Genomic DNA, 18,285 nt, shown 5'->3' with positions numbered 1-18,285 from the left:
CGCTCTGACCTGCTTCTGCGCCGTCTTGAGCAGAATCGACTCACTCAGCTGCCACTGCGGGCCAGCGCCGGCCAGATAACCATGCGTCCCTGATGTCCCCGCTCTTCTCCTTATCCTATCGCCATCTTCCTGTATATATACGTCTACTTCCTGCCTTCCTCCGCCGCACCATGTCGACCAGAACATACCGCGACGCGGTCGATCACCTCAACTCCCTCCAGTCCAATGCCGCCACCTTGGAGGCCGTCCGCGCCTCCGGTGGACGGCTGAGCGAGTTCGCCATCCCGGAGATGATTGAGTACTTGGGTAGAATAGGGTACAGCGCAAGTCGTATTTCCATCCTCCCCTGATGGGCCTCATCGTGATGGTCCATTGTAGCCGTCCGACTTGAACAAGCTGAACGTAATACATATCACGGGAACCAAGGGCAAAGGTTCTACATCCGCGTTTACTGACTCTGTCCTCCGTGCTACTCGTCCGGAGTGGAAAGTCGGTGCGTGAAGGCGTTTGTTTAGGTTATTTCCTACCTAACGCGGAACGAAGGTCTCTACACCTCCCCTCACCTGGTCTCCGTGCGTGAGCGAATTCGGATAAACGGTTCTCCAGTGGACGAGGAAACCTTTGTCAGGTCCTTCTTTGAGGTATGGGATCGGCTCCAGCGGAACACCAAGGTAGATTTGACGCGAATCAGATGCGATCACAGCTTTGCTGAAAGGGCCCTGTAGACGGCCAACCCACAGACATCCATAATGCCAGGATACTTCCGTTTCATGACGTTGTTGGCCTATCATATCTTCCTGGAGCTCAAAGTATGAAGGTCATCATCCATTGGCAGTATTCTTGCTCAGGACGCCCCGCCACAGGTTGACGCCACAATCCTCGAAGTTGGCGTTGGTGGAAGACATGACAGCACGAACATCGTTCCTAAGCCAATCGTGACCGGAATCACTGCGCTCGGCATTGACCATGTCAACGTGCTGGGCAACACTCTGAAGGACATCGCGTGGCAAAAGGCCGGTATCTTCAAGGTGAGCCACGCTCGGACCCATGTCTGGCACGGGTTGACGATATGCGTGATCATCAGGAAGGCGTTCCAGCGCTGACCGTCGAACAGCCGGAGGAAGCCGCTGCGGTACTAAAAGAGCAAGCCGACATCGTGAAGGTCGGTCTGTCACCACTCGACCCATGATGTTCACAGACAGAAAGAGCGATTGGCAGGTCTCCGAGTTTGAAATTGTCCAACGCCCACCGGGGCTCCCGGATGTCAAGCTCGGTAAGCACTTCAGGGTTGATCTGTGATCGAGCACCCTGCCTGATGTTTCTGCAGGCTTGTCCGGAAGTCACCAGTACCAGAATGCTAAACTCGCCGTGGCGCTCGCCAAGAGATTCCTGTCCGCACAAGCATTGCAGGACTTCGATGAGGGATTGCCCGAACCATTCGTGCGGGGATTGGAGGCGACCAAGTGGCCTGGCCGCTGTCAGACCGTTGTCGACCCTAAGAGCGAAAAGACGACTTGGTTCCTCGACGGGGCGCACACACTGGAGAGCCTCGATTGCTGCATGCGGTGGTACGTCAGCCCAGACATCGCACTTAGGGACCCAGAGCACTTGTGAGTCGATCTCAGCCGTCGCAGCGCAGAGTCCAGGGCTAATCGCCATCAAACTAGAGGTGATCGCTCCCGGGTGCTGATCTTCAACTGCACGAGCGGCCGCTCCGGGAAAGCGTTCCTAGGTGCTATGCTCGCCCGCGCCGCGGAGCAGCTGCAGAAGCACGGGCTCACCGAGGCGGCGGACGCGCTCTTCAACCAGGTCGTCTTCTGCGCGAACGTCACCTACGCAGACGGCACCTTCAAGGGCGGTACGTCCAATGCCAAAGCGCCTCGTTTGCGTCTTGTTAGAAGAATGAACACTGACCGTTGCCGCTGTTGCCTAGACATCACCACGGTGGCCCTCAGCACCGACGACAAGCTCTACCTGAAAACCCAGCACGAGCTCGCGGACACATGGTCTTCCCTCGTCCCCTCGTTCCCGAAGGACAACGTGCACGTCCTGCCCTCCATCGAACACGCAGTCAATGTCGTCCGGAAGCTCAACGTCTCGGGCGACAAGCCTGTCGACGTCCTAGTCGCTGGCAGCTTGCATCTCGTAGGTGGGGTCATCGAGGTCGCCGGCTTGTCCGACGTGGCCCTTTGATTCCCTGCTCGTGAAAGAGGTTAGTTGGGGGTCACCTCCAGCATCCATCCGTTCGTTCGCGTGTCCGTTGTCGTAGGCATTGCTTTTGGTTACATATTGAGATACATTTCGCGTACTAGATAGATCGTGGTAGTAGTGTATGTAGCCTTCAACAGGCCCGCTTAATTACAAATAATGTATAGAGTCAAGCCAGTCTGGTTATGTGAGAGTAAGGCAATGATGCTAAGAGTGCCGTGCGCGTTTCGTCCTGTTCTTGCTTGGGTCAGCGCCGTAGAAGTGGATGGCCTGTGCCCGTGTCAGTCCATCAGACAACCAAGGGAGGAGGGTTCGCTCAAACACACCTTCTCGTCGAGGAACGCGCGCACCTTCCCCCTCAGCTTCGTCTTCCTGTCCGTGACGCCGACGCCCGCGGCAAGCTGCATGAACACGTCGAAATGGATCGGCTGCACGAGAATCACGCCGCGTCCAGCCCAAGGCCCGAAGACGTACCCAAAGAGCCTCAGGTGCACGTACCTCGTATCGCAAGACGCGCAGATGGAGCGCCTCGTCCTTCAGGATGGCCTCTTTGAGCTTCGCGTTCAGCTCCTCTTGGGATATTTCCTTGCCTTCTTTGCTTACTTCCGCGTCGCTCTCATCCGTGTTCGCCTTCGGCCGCCCACGCTTCTTCGATGGGGGCTTCGTAGCAGGGGCAATAGCAGGGCCCGGCTCCCGGCCGACCCTGGACGGTCCCGCACCAGGCACGTCGTCCTCCGGTATCGCTAGCAACCTCCGTTCGCGCGGCGGCGCCTGCGTTTCCGCCGCCTGCGTCTTCGTGCGAGACGGCCCTGCGCCGTCGCGCTCAGGGTCGTAATGTAGGAACGCGTCCCCGTGCTCTTCCCACGCGTCCTGGTCCTCGTACCAGCCGTTCCATTGATGATCATAATCGTCCTGTACATACAAGTCGCCCGCGTCGTCGCCGTGCGCAGGCGCATACGGCTCCGGGACATCGTCACCAGCGGGCTCCTGGCTCTGTTCTGCGAACAGTGACAGTGGGTGCAAGGGAGATGGGGAACGCGCGAGGTGGCTCGAGACTGTGGGGGCAGGGACGGGGGCGGGGGCGAGATTCGCCTCCGTCGGTAAAGGTGGAAGATGGTTTGCGCTTGAGCTGGGGGAGGAGATGATTTCGATCACGGTCTGGTTGTTATCAGTCTCATTCACAGGACAATCGCGGGAGGGGCACTTACAGGCCGGGGAGGGGAGGACTTGCCCAGGTCCAAGTCGTCCTCGGAGGTATCGTGCAGGGAGATGGGTTCATCCATCGGGTCGTCTGCGTAGAGGTGAGCGAAGTGATCGCACTGAGACATTTCGAAGAGGACGTACCGTGAGCGTGAAGGACTTCGCGAGCCACCCCGCTTGCGTGTCTCAGCTTGCTCGGGGCGAATACCTGGGTGGCCGGAGGCATATCGTCCGCGGGGTCGACTGCGGCCATGGCGGATCCCAACGCGCTCCTGCTGAAGACCTGAGTAAGAGGCGACACGTCCGACTCCGCCGCAATAGCGGCCCCTGCGCTGATGATGCTCTGCTGGACGCGAGCGACACCGAGCCGGCTGGCTCCAAACGCGCGTGTAGTGTCTGCAGGCTGTATGTCCGGGAGATCATGGCGCGCAGCGACGCTGCTTCTCGCGAACGCCTGCGTAGGAGGGGGCATAGCAGGTTCCGGGTCAACTGGCGCAGCAGAACTCTGCGCGATCTGCCGAACGACTCTGCCGGCGGGCGGGACACGATTGGGGGCATTCTGGAGCAGAAGACGGGCCTTGTTCAGGATGTCCTCTCGAGTCTCAGCAACGCTTTTGACTGTGGGCTCGACCTGCCGCCGCGGACCGGCCCGCTTCTTCTTCTGCTCCCTCACCGTCTCTGCCAACAACGTCTCTGGTGCGGACGGCACGGTGGGCTCGACAGGAGAATTCCTCTTCGACGAAGACGCGACGGGCTGCAGCTTGGCCAGCTCGGCCCGCAGGAGAACGCGGACCGTCTCGTCCGTGAGCCTGTTCTTCTTCGCGCAGGACTGGATGTGCTTCATCTTCTCCTTGACGGTCTTGCGCGCGGTCCAGGCGAGGTCGCAAGACACGCACCTCAGGAGGCGCGATAGCCGGAAATCCGTGAACTCGTCGGCGAAACGATGGCTGGGGAGGCGCTTCGCTTTCGCCGGGGGCACGGCGGAAGACGTCGCTTCGGGAGTCTGGGACTCTTGTGTCGCCGGGGATGGTGTTTTTGAGGCGGTACGTCTTGGTGGGTTGGGAGCGGGAGCGGCGTAGGCGAAGCGCTTGAGCTTGAGTTGTCCTTCGTCGCTGTCGCTTCCTTCGTCAGAGGCGAAGGATAGGGGCGCGCGGGGCGCTGGAGACGGAGGCGAAGATCGTGCTGGGTTGCTCCCTTCGCGAACGTCGCCTGGATCTGAATCTTTTACGCGGTTCCGATGCTTTCCTTCAGGTAGGCCAATGAGCTTCCCTATAGAGGGAAGGGACTCGTCGAAGGTGCTGTCTGTAACTCCCCTCAGTGTGGCCTCTTCTTTTCTCTCTGCGGCAGAACATACCCCCGCTAATCTTGGCGTTGATACCACCTACGACAACATGGGCGTGATCGCTCCCGCGCGACCGTGGTGTATACGCAGACGAGTCGCTGCTATCTGCAAGCGCGAACTATTTCTTAAGTCTTCTCGAATGGGCATGGTGGGGACGGACACGGACCAGACACATCTATGATTACTATGGGCTTGGCTTTGATCCGTTGGGGTACAGAAGTGTTCGGACGAGAAGGGCTGCTGTCCGTGAGCTCGATGACGTCTTCCGCGGGTTGCACGACCGCGGCCGGAGGGGTCTTCCTCCTCTGAACCTGCACCCGACGTGTTTTTGCCTTCAGCCTTCGTTCCTGGCGCTCTGGCTCAGAGTCCTCTACGTATTCCTCGGTGGTATCGGTTCTGGCTTGCGAGGCCCAGCTCTGGCTACGCGAGAAAGAGGGTAGAGGAATGGCCCGTGTCATGTGGCTGTGGTTCGCGTCGGGAAGTATCGTGAAAGGAGAAGCGGGCTGCGGACAGAGGCCAACGTAAACCGTGTGTATTCTGGGGCTGACACGGACAAGACGAGAGAGGGCGGGCGCACAGCGCATTTGCATGCGACGTGGCGCGTTGCAGTGAGGAGGCTGGTGGAGAGCGGGACTGTGGCCAAGCTCGGAAGCAAACAGAACGCGTCGCGGGGATAGACGCGTGGCGTTGTGGACGCGTTATTTGGCCGCGACTCTGGAGCCTGAGCGCCCGCCCGGGCAACGCCTCGCGCTGCCCTGCAGGGTCGCTGCGAGCCTTCGTCGTTGCTTTCTCCCATCGTGTCCCGACCTTTGTCCATCTCTCCTCCCTGTACTTAAGCCTGCACTGTCCTAATCTCACTTCAACCCCACGTGTGTTGTCCTTGCGGATCACTGGCATCTCACTATGGCTCCCCCGAGCCAAGCTCAGCCACAGCCCGTCTCCCCCGAGGAGCTATACAATGTCGTGTGCGGCGCCGCATCCCAGAACCCAAGTGAAGTGCAGGTTTCGACACATAGATTGAAGGATCTCCTAGAGCGACCAGGAGCTTATGATATCCTGCACGAAATCGCCGCTCAGAAAACCGTCCCTCTCCAGGTCCGCCAACAGGCCATGATCCAGTTTAAGAACGCGACTTCAGGTCACTGGAGGTCGCGCAAGTGAGTATCCCGTCTTCATTCATGCATACACAGAGACCTACGTCATTCATCAGAAACTTCCCTCCCGAGATCAAGGATCGCATCCGGGCACGCACCCTCTCCTTCTTGGACGAGACCGATGACATTGTGAGTGATTGGGCGGTATTCTCACTGTCTGCATTCCGGATACGACTGTTCCGCTGCCCCGTAGATTGCAGAGTGTAACGCGCTCGTTGTCGCGAAGATCGCGCGGATGGACTATCCCGTCGCTTGGTACGTCAGTTGCTACATCCCTGCTATATCGCGGTATTCATCGTGTTCGCCAGGGGGAACCTCATGTCGCATCTCGGAGGCGCGATCAACTCCTCCGTAGACGCTCGATACACTAACGGCGACCCAAACGCGACCCTGGTGTTGCGCCGCTCGCTCCAAGTCCTCAACGCCGTGCTGAAGGAGTATGCGGGATTCAAGATGTTGACGGGCGTCAAGACCATGGGCAAGGTACGCAGCTGGTTCCCCTTAGCATGACTCTTCCTACATATCTCTACAGCTCGTAGAGGATCTGCGACTACCCCTCCAAGCCCACTACGCGCGAATCTCATCCTCGCTATCCTCCATCGCCCCCGCCTCGCTCAGCCAATTGCGCACGGCCGAAGACCTCCTCCTCACGCACCTGACCTTCAAATGCCTCGTCAAGCTCGCTTTCTGGGCGTACCACCGCTACACCTGCTGCCGCGACTACCAGGAGTTCGCGCCCTGGGTGCAGGACTTCTTCCAGAACGCGGCCGTCCAGCTGCAGGCGCTCTCGGAGATGCGCATCGGGCTGGTCTCCGCCCTGGGCGCGGGGCCGCCCGCGGACGCCGTGTCGCAGCGCGCGCTCGACCTGCTCACGCGCCACGTGCGCGTGTTCGGGAAGCTGTTCAGGCGCATGCAGCGCGACAACCCGGCGCACTTCGTCACGCTGCCAGTGTGCGGAGACCTGGTGCTGTACTACTGGAGCAAGGTCGTGCAGGCGACGGCTGGTCCGTCGGAGCAGATCGCAGGTACGCCCTGCCGCGCATGTTTTTGTGGACGAGATTGCTGGTAGAGTGGGTGACTGACCGTTGTGCACAGACTCGGCTCTCGCCGTGTTCCCTGTGCGCTTCCTCGTGCAGGGCATGGCGCTCTTCCGCGACAGCTTGGCGCAGTGGGCGCCTGTCAAGAAGGACGGGTCGACGAACGACAGAGGTAAGTCTCACGGAGTTGTCAATGTTTCACTTGTCCATTCTATATTGATATATCATTTAGTGCTCACGAAGGAATTCGTGGAGGACGCGGTGAAAATTTTGGTGACGCGGTTCATCCCGCTGAACCCGACTGACCTCGAAGAGTGGATGGCTGATCCGGAGGAGTGGGTCAACACGGAGGAGAAAGAGAACGACCAGTGGGAGTACGAACTTCGGGTATACCCTTCCGAGTCTTGAGACGTTCATCCGAAGCTCACCGGAGTTGTTTTTTCAGCCTTGTGGGGAGCGCGTCCTCATGACGCTGGCGAGCCAATATCCTCAGTACGTCCAGCCGCTGATCCAAACCACATTCAACAACCTCGTCGGTGCGTATCAGCCTTCCTCGCCTCGGGTAATGGATCAGGCTGCTGACACCCACGCAGGTCAGCGAGCGATAGACCTCCCTGCGATCATCCAGAAAGAGGCCCTGTACTGTGCAGTTGGGCGCTGTGCCATTCGCCTGAAGGGAGCCATCCCCTTCAAGGACTGGCTCGAGAGCTCTCTTATGGCCGAGGCCCAAGAGACCCATCCGAGGTATGGAAGAGTGCACTCACTGGTCGTAGTTGAGATTGACTGGGTGATACCAGCTACCCCATTGTGAAGAGGCGAATCGCATGGCTCCTCGGCAAGCTGGTCGCGGACGAATGTCTGACGGCGAACAACCCCATCCTTTGGCAAGTCCTGGTCCACCTGCTCCGAGACCAGGGTCCGGGGTCCGACGCGGTGGTCCGCCTGACGGCGGCGATAGCCATCCGTGAATGTGTCGATGTGGGTTTCTTTCTGACGCGTTTTCAAGGTGTTTCCAGCTGAATGCCTGGGTGATTGCAGAGCTTGAACTTCGACGCAAACACGTTCGCGCCCTTCTTGCCTCAAGTCGTCACGTCCCTGGTCCAGCTCACCGCTGAGGCGGACTCGCTGGAGGCTAAGCGAAGGATCAACGACAGTTTGAACACGGTCATTGAGCGTGCAGAATCTCGTGTATGTAAGATCGGCCTCTATCCTTCGAGCAGTCACTGAGTCGGCCGTGTCAGATTGTCCCTCTGATTAGGATGGTTGCGGAGCCAATACCTCAGCTTTGTAGGTTCTTTCTCCGTCGGTTGGCTGGTCGTGTGCTGATTCGTTGTGTAGGGACTGCTGCGGAGGAAGACTGGTTGTTCAAGGCTTGTTTGTTGGGCACGGTCCAGAAGCTTGTCGAGGTACGTCTGCGTGTCCTCACGGGAGGTATGGTGATGCTCACCCTGACCAGTCAGCGAAAGAAAATGCCAACTCGCTGAGCGCGTTGGTCGTACCTCTTGTCCGCGAATGTTTCATCCCGCCTGTGAGTGCGCCTGCACCGAATGCACGTGGTCGCATGGCGGCCTGACCTCGAAGTCTCCCTGTAGGCGTCTATCCAACTCGACCAGGACGCGTTCGCGCTCTGGCAAAGCGCCCTCAGGAACACTAACACCATTGAGGGCTCCCCTGGTCTCGTCGAGCTCGTCCCCCTCATCATTCAGCAGCTCTCGAGCAACTTCGAGCTTCTGGGCACGGTCGTGCACATCCTTGAGTCATACTTCTTGCTTGACGCCCCCCGTATCCTCCAGGCGAGTCCGCTTCCTTGCACGTTCCGCTGACGTCCCTTTGGCTGAGTCGATGAAACCAGGTGGCAGCGGTCGATCTGCTTCGCGCATTCAACGCAGCGATCACTGAGGGAGCTATCTCCACGAACATCAAGCATATGACGTCAGCCCTCTGTTTGCTCACGCAGGTCGCGCCTCCGGCGCTGTGGGGGGAGGCCATGCACAGCTCTGGATTGTTCCTCACCGTCTGGAAGGGCTTGGAAGAGGACAAGGCAGGCTTTCCAGGGTGATTGTTCTGGGACGATATGCTGACGTCGCATGCGAATAGCTCCCCACAATTATCCTGACTGAATACGTGTACCTCCTCGCTCGCATAGCAGTCGCGGACAGGCAGCTGTTCCTCAACCTCGTCTCCGCCACCGCCGAAGCGCTCAACCAGCCGGTGTCGCAGATCTGGGAGCCGATCCTCAACCAATGGTGGACGCGGGTATGTCTGCGACCCTCCCTAGCGATCTTGACCTTGCTCTCATCGGAGTCGTCCTGACCACAGTTCGACAACATGTCCGAGCCGCGCCTGCGAAAGCTGACGGCGATGGGCATCGCGAACCTCGTGTCGACGGGCCGACCGGAGGTGCTCGACAGGCTGTCGACCGAGATCTGCAACCTCTGGATCGACGTGTTCGGGGAGATCAAGGAGGCGCAGAGCAATACGGGCAACGAGTGCGTGCTGTGTGGTCGTCCATTGTGGAAGTGCCTGACTGTTTTCAGCAGCTCGTCGCTCACGCTGTATTGGGATCGTCCGTTTGACGAGGTGTATACCGAGGTGGAGGGAACACTGGAGCATGAACGTCGGAGGGCCGTACGTGTTCTAACCCTGTGAATATTGCTCATGAAGCAGTGCTTTAACGTCAGTTTCAGGTCTTCGACAACGACCCTGTGCGCACGACCCAACTCACGGGGTACATCGCCACCAAATTGCGCGAGGCCGAGGCGGCGTGTGGTGGTGGAGCCGAGCTGCAGTCGCGCTACCTTACCAACGCTGAGCCTACACTGCTGAAGCAGATCTACGACGCAATCACCGGAAACCGGCCATAAGGTTTTGAGTACTGAGCTCCGTCGCGAAAGAGCTTCTCTGTTATGTTTTGCCTCTGGTTGTCGTCTCGCAATGCTACTCAAGCTGTCTCGCTCGCGGTCCCTCTGTTGCTTTCCCATCGTACTCTACCAATGCTTACACTAGTCCACTTGATAACATCACATACTTGCACGCCTCTAGCGTGTCTGTTTCTCAATCACTTCTGACCTGACGCCAAAGTCAAGCGTCTCTTTCGAGTTGCAGTAAGTCCAACAGAGTGTCCCGCGCCAGACAACGATCTGGTTGAGCGTCATGGTTAGCTCCAGCTCATCGGCACTGCAAGCAGCGAGCGGGCCCACGCCGGCGAGAAAAAGCGTGGCCGAGCCCAGCCTTCTGATTCACTTGCAGCTCCCTGATGAACAAGCTGACATCCGTCGATCTTTTCTATCTCATGGCTAAACGTCCGTTTGGCGTGCACCGTAGTAAAATTCGGGGAATATTTTGTGTACCGTCCCCTGCAGTGGCATATTCCCATGTATGTAGGAGTACTCGCTGTGTGCGGCACTCGGAGAGACGCTGCCTGGTATATCTGCGCCACTTATGTGATGACAAGGAAACCTGCGCGTAGACCACTGCATATCATCCGCAACACTGTTGAATCCGACGAGGAATGGGAGACTAGAGGATAGGAACGTACCACATAGTACAAGCATAACCAAACCCTCGCGCGACGTACTAACGAGTGTCTGATGGAACTTATATGAACAACCACTGCAATGAGGCCTGACCCCTTCTCCGGAATTCAACTCTTTGGCTTCCCAAAGAAGTCCTTCAAGCTGCCCTGCGCGCTGGGTCTTCCCCCCGCCCGCTTCTTGACGCTGTCCGAACGCGCGACGGGCTTGGGCTTCGGCGCGCTTGCCCTCTCCTCGGCGTCGCCCTTCTTGGGCTTAGTGGCAGACGCCTTCTTCCCCTTCGGCACCTTCTTCGCCTCTTCCGCCGCCGCCTCCTCTTCATCCACAGACTCGTACTCTGAGTAATTCTCCGTGACTGTTAACGGCACAGTTGACGGTGGAGGCGCTCATCAGCACCCGTTTGCCCCCATTCCACACCCATACCGAGACGAAAACGCACCCATGTACCCCTTCGCATCCGTAGTGACGCGCGACCGCACTATCCGCTTTTTCTTCAGGCCGTTGCGCCCGACGGGCCACGCCTTCTTTGCCGCCTTCTTCTTTGGCTGGGGCTTTGGCTTCGGTATGTCTTCTTCCAGTTCCATCTCCATGTCCTCGTCGTCCCGCTCCGGTTCCGAGGGGGGAACGGGCTCCGGCTCTGAGGCAGCCATCTCGATGTCCTCGTCGCTTGGGACCGTGGGTATGAGCTTGGGGTTTGGTCTGGGGCGGCTCTTGGAGGCCAATTCCACGTCGTCTTCATGAGGGGTAGTGAGCATAGCTTCCCGGTCATGCTATTTGTATGCGGAGGAGAGGGGGAGCAAGGGGGCGGTGGCGAGTGATATGTGTACTCACCATCGTCCATGTCCATCATCGCGCGCAGGCTCCGCTCGGCATCGGATTCGAACGCGTCAATAGCGGCTGGGACCTTGGACTTCCTCTTAGCCTGCAGCTTGAGCGGATGGGCGTAGTCCTCATCTTCGTCATCGGACAAGATGCGATTCCTCCTCAGCTTGAGATCGTGCGCCGGGGTGACTTTGGATTTCTCCTCCTTCACCTTCGGCTTCTCTTCTGTGTCGGACGCTGTTGGGAGTGCAGCTTTCCGCTTCACGCCGCGCTGTGGCACAGCATCACCACGTCTGCATCTCAAAATGACACGGCGTGCACGGCGACATCCATACCTTGCTACCGTCTTGTGGAGACTCGCTCTCAGATTTGAAGGGGGTCTCCGCCTTTACCAGGCGTACGGGCGACTCTTCCTTCTTCACTTTGACGTCTTTCTCTTTCTTGACAGCCTCGGACGACTTCTTTGCCTTGCTCCAGTCCAGCTTACCAGACGCCTTAGGCTTGATCGTGTTACCCTTGCCTTTGTCTTGGTCTGGGGACTTGGTATCTTCAGTCTTCGCTTTCAGAGTTGGTTTGCGACTGATAGGCTCAGGAGCTTTGGACGAGGATGCGACGGGAGGAGGGACTTTGCCGATCTGTGTAGTATGTTGTAACGACCGCCGTGAGGAGAATAGGAAGGAGCATCTTACGCGAACATCAGGTCCTACGATACGACCAAGGGCAATAGAAGAAGTGGGGGCATCTACTGCGTCTGCTTTATATACAACCGCTGACGGGTCGCAGATAAGGCCGGCATCCTGGCGGAGCTTGAGCCGCAAGAAAATGGGAGGTGACTGGACGGACGGACGGACGGACGGACGGACGTACCGTGAGAGGCGAGGGGCTCAAACAGTATACGTGTACGGAGTATATACGCGCGTACTTGGACTTTGCGCCTGATGGGACGTATATAGGAGGGCTTTGCAGCGAATAGTCTTAGCGCAACGCACCTTCGAGGTCCTTCTCGCCGACAAGCGTCATAGTGGTTGTGGGCACTTCCTCTTCACCTTCCTCTCCCTCACCTACGGTATCAGCCAGGTCTGCATCCACATCCATACTTTCTTCAGTTGACTGTGTGGCGCCATTAGGGCTCGTACGAGGTTGTGAGAAGAGTTCGCCGGAGACGAGATATGTGGCGAAGGAGCGCGTTTCTGTAGTAACAGAGCTGCTGTGGAACCTAGCTAGCTCGCTGTGAGGTGGAAACAAAGCATGAGCGCATCCCAGCTTAGATATACGCGTCTGGCTTACTTCTTTGCGGCATTGACATGGAGACCGAACTGGCGACTGAGCGATCGAAACGTCACCTTGCAAGTCGCGCTGTGGTCAGCGCGGTCCCTCCGAGGAAATGCAAGCCATAACCCACGAGATTCTTGTCTATGTAGATCTGTTTTGTCAGAAAGTCGTCGATTGCAGGCATGTTCGGACAAGCAGACGACGCAAAGGAGATGGAGGCTGGAGGCTAGGGACGCGTCGAGGACTCCGAGTCGGACGCGCCAGTCGGTCGCGGAACGCGTGACCTCGGCTAGACGCGTTTGTGGCTTCTCCTTCCCGTTATGGGCGCTCGGATGCCGGTGCAAGCGCCATCCATGCCGCCTCTCGTCTGTTCTCTCCTTCCCACCATCTTCCATTGCATCCACACTCGAACCCAATCATGGCTCCTCCATCCCATACAGCGCGCGCCAGCAAACGAGTTCTGTGTACCGCAGGACACCGCGTGGTTTCCCTCCCTCGAGCGCAAGTGTGCTGCAGCCCAAATCAGCCAGACTTGAGTCATGTAGAACCTGCTATGAGACAAATACAGCCTTCATCGTAAACGTATTTCTCTTAAGCCGCACTTACTCAATGCAGTCATATCCAGACGCCTCACGGAAATCAGGCTTCCCGCTGCGATTGGGCGCGTGCTCGAAGTCGCCTAAGTTCGTCGTCGAACATTCTCTTCGTGATGTATTCGGAGAACATCGCGCGAAACCCTCGAAGGCTGCTGCGACCCGTCATGGGCCTCTCATGTGCCAACCGTGTGACACTGTCCCCCAATATGCTCGATTTAGGCTTATAAATTCGTGGAGAACTGCCGCTAGGCTTTGGACGACCTCAACCTACAACCCGTTTTCATCATGACTGCCGTTCCCGCCTTCCGTTCCCCCCGAGAACTCGTAATATCGGGGGAGCTGTCTATGCCAGAGCTATACGAGTGGCATGCAAGGGAGAATCCTGATTACCCACTCTATCGATTCCACGACGGAAACGAGGTCAATACGCTCACCTACGCTCAAGTTATCAAGGCTATCCGACGCGCGGCTCGTTATGTTCAAGCTCGTATCGCTACGCCGCAGATCGTCGCCGTGATTGCGAACATAGGTGAAGCGTATCATACTCGTTCTTGAATGCATATAGTCATGCTCTGGTCCAGACACAATCACCTATAGCATCATCCAACTGGGTATCATGCGCGCCGGATACACCATGTTCCTGATTTCGCCTCGCAACGTCCCCGCCGCTGTCGCCGACATGCTGCGTAAAACCGAGTGTCGGCACCTTCTCTTGTCTTCGGATGCCCTAGTCCAAGATTTGGCGAAGAAAGCACTGGCGGAGCTCAACGGAGTCACCTTACATGATGTGCCGACATTCGAGCAGCTGTTCCCGGCGGATGCGTCGGTGGACGGTCTCAGTACGGAGGATCTGCCGGCGACCCTTGACATCAATGGCCTTTGTATGATTTTGCACTCTTCTGGTGAGTTTTGCCTGAACGATCGGTTACGTCGTGCCGATCCAGCTCAATCCCTACCTGCCTCTCGGCAGGTTCTACTAACCACCCTAAGCCTGTCCGGTGGACGCATAAGAAGATGATGTCTTGGTCTAGCTCACCTTGTGAGTACCTATCATGAAGTCTATCCAGCTTGACCCTGAACACGAGTCTGCTAGGGTACGGTGAAGTAGATCTTTCCCAAGTCTCGCTGAGCATTCACGGTACGCCGATGTTCCATGCTATCGGGGTCATGATGTATTGCTTGGCGGTAAGACATATCGAAGCATTTGCTTCTTTATCGAATGGTGGTGCTAACATGAGGCGTAGGCAAATAACGGTATGCTACTGGGCGTGTTTCCACCGGCGTCACCACCTACCTTTCCAACGCCGGAGAACGTTTTCGACGGCATCGTAAAGACATCGTCAGAATACATCATGACCGCTCCCGCCATGATCGAGGTACGCTTTTATCGCAGAACGGGAGCAAGGGGTTTCCCTCATGCAGAGCGTCATAGATGTGGGCGCGCGAGCCGGCCAAAGTCGAGCATATGAAGACCATGAAGGGTCTCGTACGTATTCGCTGCCCACATGGCCGCGCTTCCATGTAATCATGACTACTTGCGTCCCTCAGATATTCGGCGGTGCCCCGCTGGACCAAGGAGTCGGCGACATGCTGGCTTCGCAGGGAATCAATTTGTACTCGCTCTATGGCAGGTAAGATCCCGACCGCGGAACAAGATGTACCAATGTCCGAATTATAACCTATACCATTCAGCACGGAAATCGGCGCGATAGCCAAGTTCTTCACTGGTTAGCCCTCTCTGCCTTTCTGACTGGTGGTGCCGACACGTGTGCTTACCTTCGCCCTGGCCGTCAGCCAACCCCGGAATGGACTGGGCTTATTTCCAGCTCAACCCGATGCATGACCAGAGGCTGGTTGACGCTGGTGAAGGCCGCTATGAACTCATCGTCATTGTGAGTTACTATGCTGCACCTCATCGTCGTATCGACCTGCTCCCATGGCTCACACAAGTCCTGGTCGTAGTCCGATCCGGAAATCCCCCTGCCTATCGTGAACACCAAGTTCGACGGGAAAGATGCATACGCAACTAACGACATACTCGAGCGACACCCGACACGTCCGAACTTTTACAGGTACTATGGACGGTTGGACGACCAGATCATTCTGTCGAATGGTGAGAAGGTACGCATGATTTGGCAAGCACTGAGCAAGCAGGAACTGACATGACAATTGCATTCGTGGATCACAGACAAACCCTGGCCCGTTAGGTAAGTCTTGTTTATATATCGTCGTGGCTGAGAGAACCAACTAAGCTTTGCACATGTAGAGAGTATCATCAGCGAGGACCCCCATGTCCAAGGGTGCATCATGTTTGGACAGGGCAAGTTCCAGAACGGGCTGCTCATTGAGCCGACCCCCGAGTATAGGTTCGATCCGCAAGACTTAGGCAAACTCGTAGACTTTAGGAATAAGATATGGTGGGTCTTGCCTCTAACGCCGCCATCCTCTATTGATGATCTCTGCAGGAAGTCGATCGAAAGGGCTAACGAGTTCGCCCCTCAACACTCGCGGTTGTTCAAGGAAGTAAGTCGGGAGGGGGAAGCGTATCGGGCCAGTATGTTCACGAATAACAGATGATAATCGTCACGTCTCCTGGGAAACCGTTTTCGTACAACATCAAGGGTTACCCGCGGAGGACGTGGATCCTGAAGGACTACCAGGAAGAGATCGCGGCCCTGTATAAGGTCGTTGAGGAGAGCGCACAGAGCGACGTCGGAGCGCCTGCTGCGTGGAACAACGACAGTACGCGCACGTTCTTACGGACCGTCGTCGAGAGGGTGCTCAAGAAGTCGATCCCCGATGATGCCGATTTCTTCAGACACGGCTGCGATAGGTAGATTCATTTTATCATGCGCAACAGACCATTTTACTGACGCAAATGACTGGCGGATACTAGTTTACAAGCTACTTGGATCCGCAATACCCTCCTGCGCGCAGTGCGCGAGACGTCTCCTACTTCGGCCAAGCTGCTCCCGATGAGCATCGTCTACCAAGCGCCTACCATCTCAGCGTTGACTGAGGCTGTCCTTCATATCCTTCACAACAAGGGAGTCGCCCCGACTGCCACCACCGCCCATGACCTCGTCCTTATCGCCGAGAAGTACTCGTCAAACCTACCTCCCCGTCCTGCACAGCTCCGGGCTCGTCAAAGCGACAAGGACGTCGTCCTGATCACGGGCACCACGGGAGGTTTCGGATGCGACGTCCTTGAGCATCTGCTGCGTGACGAGCGTGTGGAGAGGGTATATGCGTTCAACAGGCCAGGGTCGCAAGCGATGGAGAGACAATTGACCCGCTTCAAAGAGAGGGCTCTGGACGAGTCGCTTCTGACCACTCCGAAGTTTAGGATGATCGAGGCAGCTTTGGACGTGCCAGGATTCGGGATCGAACCTCAGCTACTGGACGAGGTGCCTTATCTCGCTTTCATTCTGAGACGAAGAAACCCTATACTTATGACGAATGTCAGATTCGAGACTCAGTCACCCACATTCTACACAACGGTGCGGGTTCATACGGTTGGGCTGCTGAGGCTTGTGCTAATGACGATCCGCAGCCTGGACCGTCAACTTCAACCTTGCCTTGTCGTCGTTCGAGCCCGATCTGAAGGCTGTACGGAACCTTGTCGAACTCTCCTTGAGCTCGCCGCACAGCTCTCCGCCCAGAATCCAGTTCACTAGTTCCATCGGTGTCTTCGCATGTGGGCATTTTGGTAACAATCTTCGCATCACCGTCTAACGTGTGTGTTCTTAGCTTGCAACATTCCCCCACCTATACCCGAGGTATCACTCGATCCCTCCTCTCCGCTAGGCTCTGGCTACGGTGAATCCAAGTGGATTGCGGAACAAGTCCTCTACAACGTCGCACAGCGCGCCGGTGTACCAATCGTGGTTGTGCGTCTGGGGCAGATCAGCGGGGACAAGACCGGCCACTGGAACGAGCGCGAGTGGTTCCCCGCCCTCGTCAAGTCAGCTAGTCTCACGTCGCACCTGCCTAACGTCGAAGGGGTAAGTCACATTAGCGGTCAAGCTCAGCCGAGTCTGCGTCAGGCCGCTTCTCCGTGCTGCAAACTAAGTTGACATGGCTGTTTTCAGGAAGCGTCGTTCTTCCTCAGCTACCCCGCAGCACGGGCCTTCGTCGAGATGCGCTCCTCGCCCGAGCCGATCTTGCACCTCGTCCATCCTCGACCCATACCCTGGAGGTCCCTCATCACGCCTATTGCGCAAGAGCTTCAAGCGACCCTCGTGCCATACGTGGAGTGGCTCGCTGCGCTCGAGGCGGCCGCCGAGCGCAACGCTGAAGCGGCGCGAGAGCACCCTGCGTTGCGTCTGCTGGATTTCTTCCGCTCTTCTGCATCAGCGAATACGAAGACACCACTTGGGCTCTATCAGCTGGATACGAAGAAGGCGGTGGGCGCGTCGGAGACGCTTGCGAGCATGCCGGAGCTTGGGGAGGCGGATATTAAGCGGTGGATTGCAGCGTGGCGTGCTTCAGGATTTTTGCCTGCATCTGCTTAAGATTGCTAGACCTTCGAGGTGTGAATACGTCGTCGTGACCGCGCAATGTAGTAGAAACCTGAATGACGAGCATCATTGTGTCAATCACTATACATGCCAGACTCTTCGCTATCTGCAAAGCTCCCGACGCTCCCGCTCATGTCCGTGAACTCCGTGTCCAAGCCCGAGTCGAAGCTCATCGTGCCGCTCATCGCGTCGTCGTCATCGTCATCTACCCCACTCTCGTACTCCGGCCCTTCTGCCTCTGCCTCGAGTCTATCCGCCGCGAATACTGCTTCCGTGCAGCGGGGACACTCCCAGAGCATGCCATTGGGGCCGACACCCGACCGCTCGTCTGCAGTGCGCATCATGCGCTCTGTCAAGCAGTAGTAGCAGTAGACATGCCCGCACGACGTCACGTAGGCCGAATGAATCGGGAACTGTGGAACGTAGTCGGGATCGTCCGTGTCAGGTGGGGATGGCCCGGCTGTGGTATATGGGGAGACCACGCTGAGAGACGTAAGCGCGTTTGCCGGGTCGGAGAAGTTGAGGTTTGTAGATGCGTTGTCTGCGCAGATGGCACAGTGGTCGGATGGGAGAGACCAGTACTTGCCCCGGCGTGTCCGCT

At 57.4% G+C, this 18,285-nt stretch overlaps 4 protein-coding genes across 4 annotated transcripts; 3 read left to right on the top strand and 1 right to left on the bottom strand.

The window, feature by feature from the left end:
• The first annotated feature begins 47 nt into the window (after positions 1–47).
• Positions 48–3,209, top strand: DICSQDRAFT_136844 (FolC bifunctional protein). The gene is made up of 12 exons (XM_007366047.1): positions 48–323; positions 379–493; positions 544–671; positions 726–809; positions 864–1,028; positions 1,085–1,162; positions 1,219–1,273; positions 1,328–1,610; positions 1,668–1,858; positions 1,934–2,478; positions 2,535–2,636; positions 2,707–3,209. The coding sequence occupies exons 1-10, from the start codon at positions 171–173 to the stop codon at positions 2,191–2,193; spliced, it is 1,512 nt and encodes a 503-aa protein (XP_007366109.1). The 5' UTR covers positions 48–170; the 3' UTR covers positions 2,194–2,478; positions 2,535–2,636; positions 2,707–3,209.
• Positions 3,210–5,493: 2,284 nt separating this feature from the next.
• On the top strand, positions 5,494–9,965 carry DICSQDRAFT_86857 (ARM repeat-containing protein). The gene is made up of 20 exons (XM_007366046.1): positions 5,494–5,907; positions 5,961–6,033; positions 6,098–6,159; positions 6,213–6,387; positions 6,437–6,929; positions 7,000–7,113; positions 7,174–7,328; positions 7,387–7,477; positions 7,535–7,685; positions 7,739–7,919; positions 7,980–8,129; positions 8,183–8,228; positions 8,280–8,347; positions 8,398–8,469; positions 8,534–8,734; positions 8,794–8,982; positions 9,039–9,197; positions 9,261–9,430; positions 9,482–9,569; positions 9,629–9,965. Exons 1-20 carry the CDS (start codon positions 5,654–5,656, stop codon positions 9,803–9,805), a joined length of 3,069 nt encoding a protein of 1,022 aa, XP_007366108.1. The 5' UTR covers positions 5,494–5,653; the 3' UTR covers positions 9,806–9,965.
• A 619-nt stretch (positions 9,966–10,584) lies between these two features.
• DICSQDRAFT_155357 (uncharacterized protein) lies at positions 10,585–12,769 on the bottom strand (the record flags this gene model as incomplete). The annotated part of the gene is made up of 9 exons (XM_007366045.1): positions 12,699–12,769; positions 12,584–12,639; positions 12,286–12,524; positions 12,164–12,231; positions 11,986–12,093; positions 11,632–11,931; positions 11,306–11,567; positions 10,914–11,207; positions 10,585–10,829 (listed from the first exon to the last, which is right to left on the bottom strand). The coding sequence occupies exons 1-9, from the start codon at positions 12,750–12,752 to the stop codon at positions 10,585–10,587; spliced, it is 1,626 nt and encodes a 541-aa protein (XP_007366107.1). The 5' UTR covers positions 12,753–12,769.
• Positions 12,770–13,028: 259 nt separating this feature from the next.
• Positions 13,029–18,116, top strand: DICSQDRAFT_180891 (acetyl-CoA synthetase-like protein). Its single transcript, XM_007366044.1, has 19 exons — positions 13,029–13,693; positions 13,746–14,066; positions 14,135–14,203; positions 14,258–14,349; positions 14,409–14,540; positions 14,597–14,650; positions 14,713–14,795; positions 14,857–14,891; positions 14,959–15,056; positions 15,127–15,285; positions 15,353–15,371; positions 15,431–15,581; positions 15,630–15,687; positions 15,738–15,997; positions 16,061–16,571; positions 16,631–16,664; positions 16,718–16,861; positions 16,915–17,168; positions 17,256–18,116. Exons 1-19 carry the CDS (start codon positions 13,450–13,452, stop codon positions 17,676–17,678), a joined length of 3,141 nt encoding a protein of 1,046 aa, XP_007366106.1. The 5' UTR covers positions 13,029–13,449; the 3' UTR covers positions 17,679–18,116.
• Positions 18,117–18,285: the final 169 nt, after the last annotated feature.

This window comes from Dichomitus squalens, assembly GCF_000275845.1.
Source record: "Dichomitus squalens LYAD-421 SS1 unplaced genomic scaffold DICSQscaffold_15, whole genome shotgun sequence".
Classification (NCBI taxonomy): domain Eukaryota; kingdom Fungi; phylum Basidiomycota; class Agaricomycetes; order Polyporales; family Polyporaceae; genus Dichomitus; species Dichomitus squalens.
This window is presented reverse-complemented; position numbering and strand designations above follow the sequence as displayed.

Excerpts from the sequence above, each read along its gene's own strand:
- DICSQDRAFT_180891 (XM_007366044.1), top strand. The coding sequence starts at position 13,450 with ATGACTGCCGTTCCCGCCTTCCGTTCCCCCCGAGAACTCGTAATATCG. Across the intron at positions 14,067-14,134 it reads TATGATTTTGCACTCTTCTG|GTTCTACTAACCACCCTAAG; the intron begins GTGAGTTTTGCC and ends GCCTCTCGGCAG. Across the intron at positions 14,204-14,257 it reads GTCTTGGTCTAGCTCACCTT|GGTACGGTGAAGTAGATCTT; the intron begins GTGAGTACCTAT and ends CGAGTCTGCTAG.
- DICSQDRAFT_136844 (XM_007366047.1), top strand. The coding sequence starts at position 171 with ATGTCGACCAGAACATACCGCGACGCGGTCGATCACCTCAACTCCCTC. Across the intron at positions 324-378 it reads TGGGTAGAATAGGGTACAGC|CCGTCCGACTTGAACAAGCT; the intron begins GCAAGTCGTATT and ends GGTCCATTGTAG. Across the intron at positions 1,611-1,667 it reads CTTAGGGACCCAGAGCACTT|AGGTGATCGCTCCCGGGTGC; the intron begins GTGAGTCGATCT and ends CCATCAAACTAG.
- DICSQDRAFT_86857 (XM_007366046.1), top strand. The coding sequence starts at position 5,654 with ATGGCTCCCCCGAGCCAAGCTCAGCCACAGCCCGTCTCCCCCGAGGAG. Across the intron at positions 6,160-6,212 it reads ATGGACTATCCCGTCGCTTG|GGGGAACCTCATGTCGCATC; the intron begins GTACGTCAGTTG and ends CGTGTTCGCCAG. Across the intron at positions 7,478-7,534 it reads CACATTCAACAACCTCGTCG|GTCAGCGAGCGATAGACCTC; the intron begins GTGCGTATCAGC and ends ACACCCACGCAG.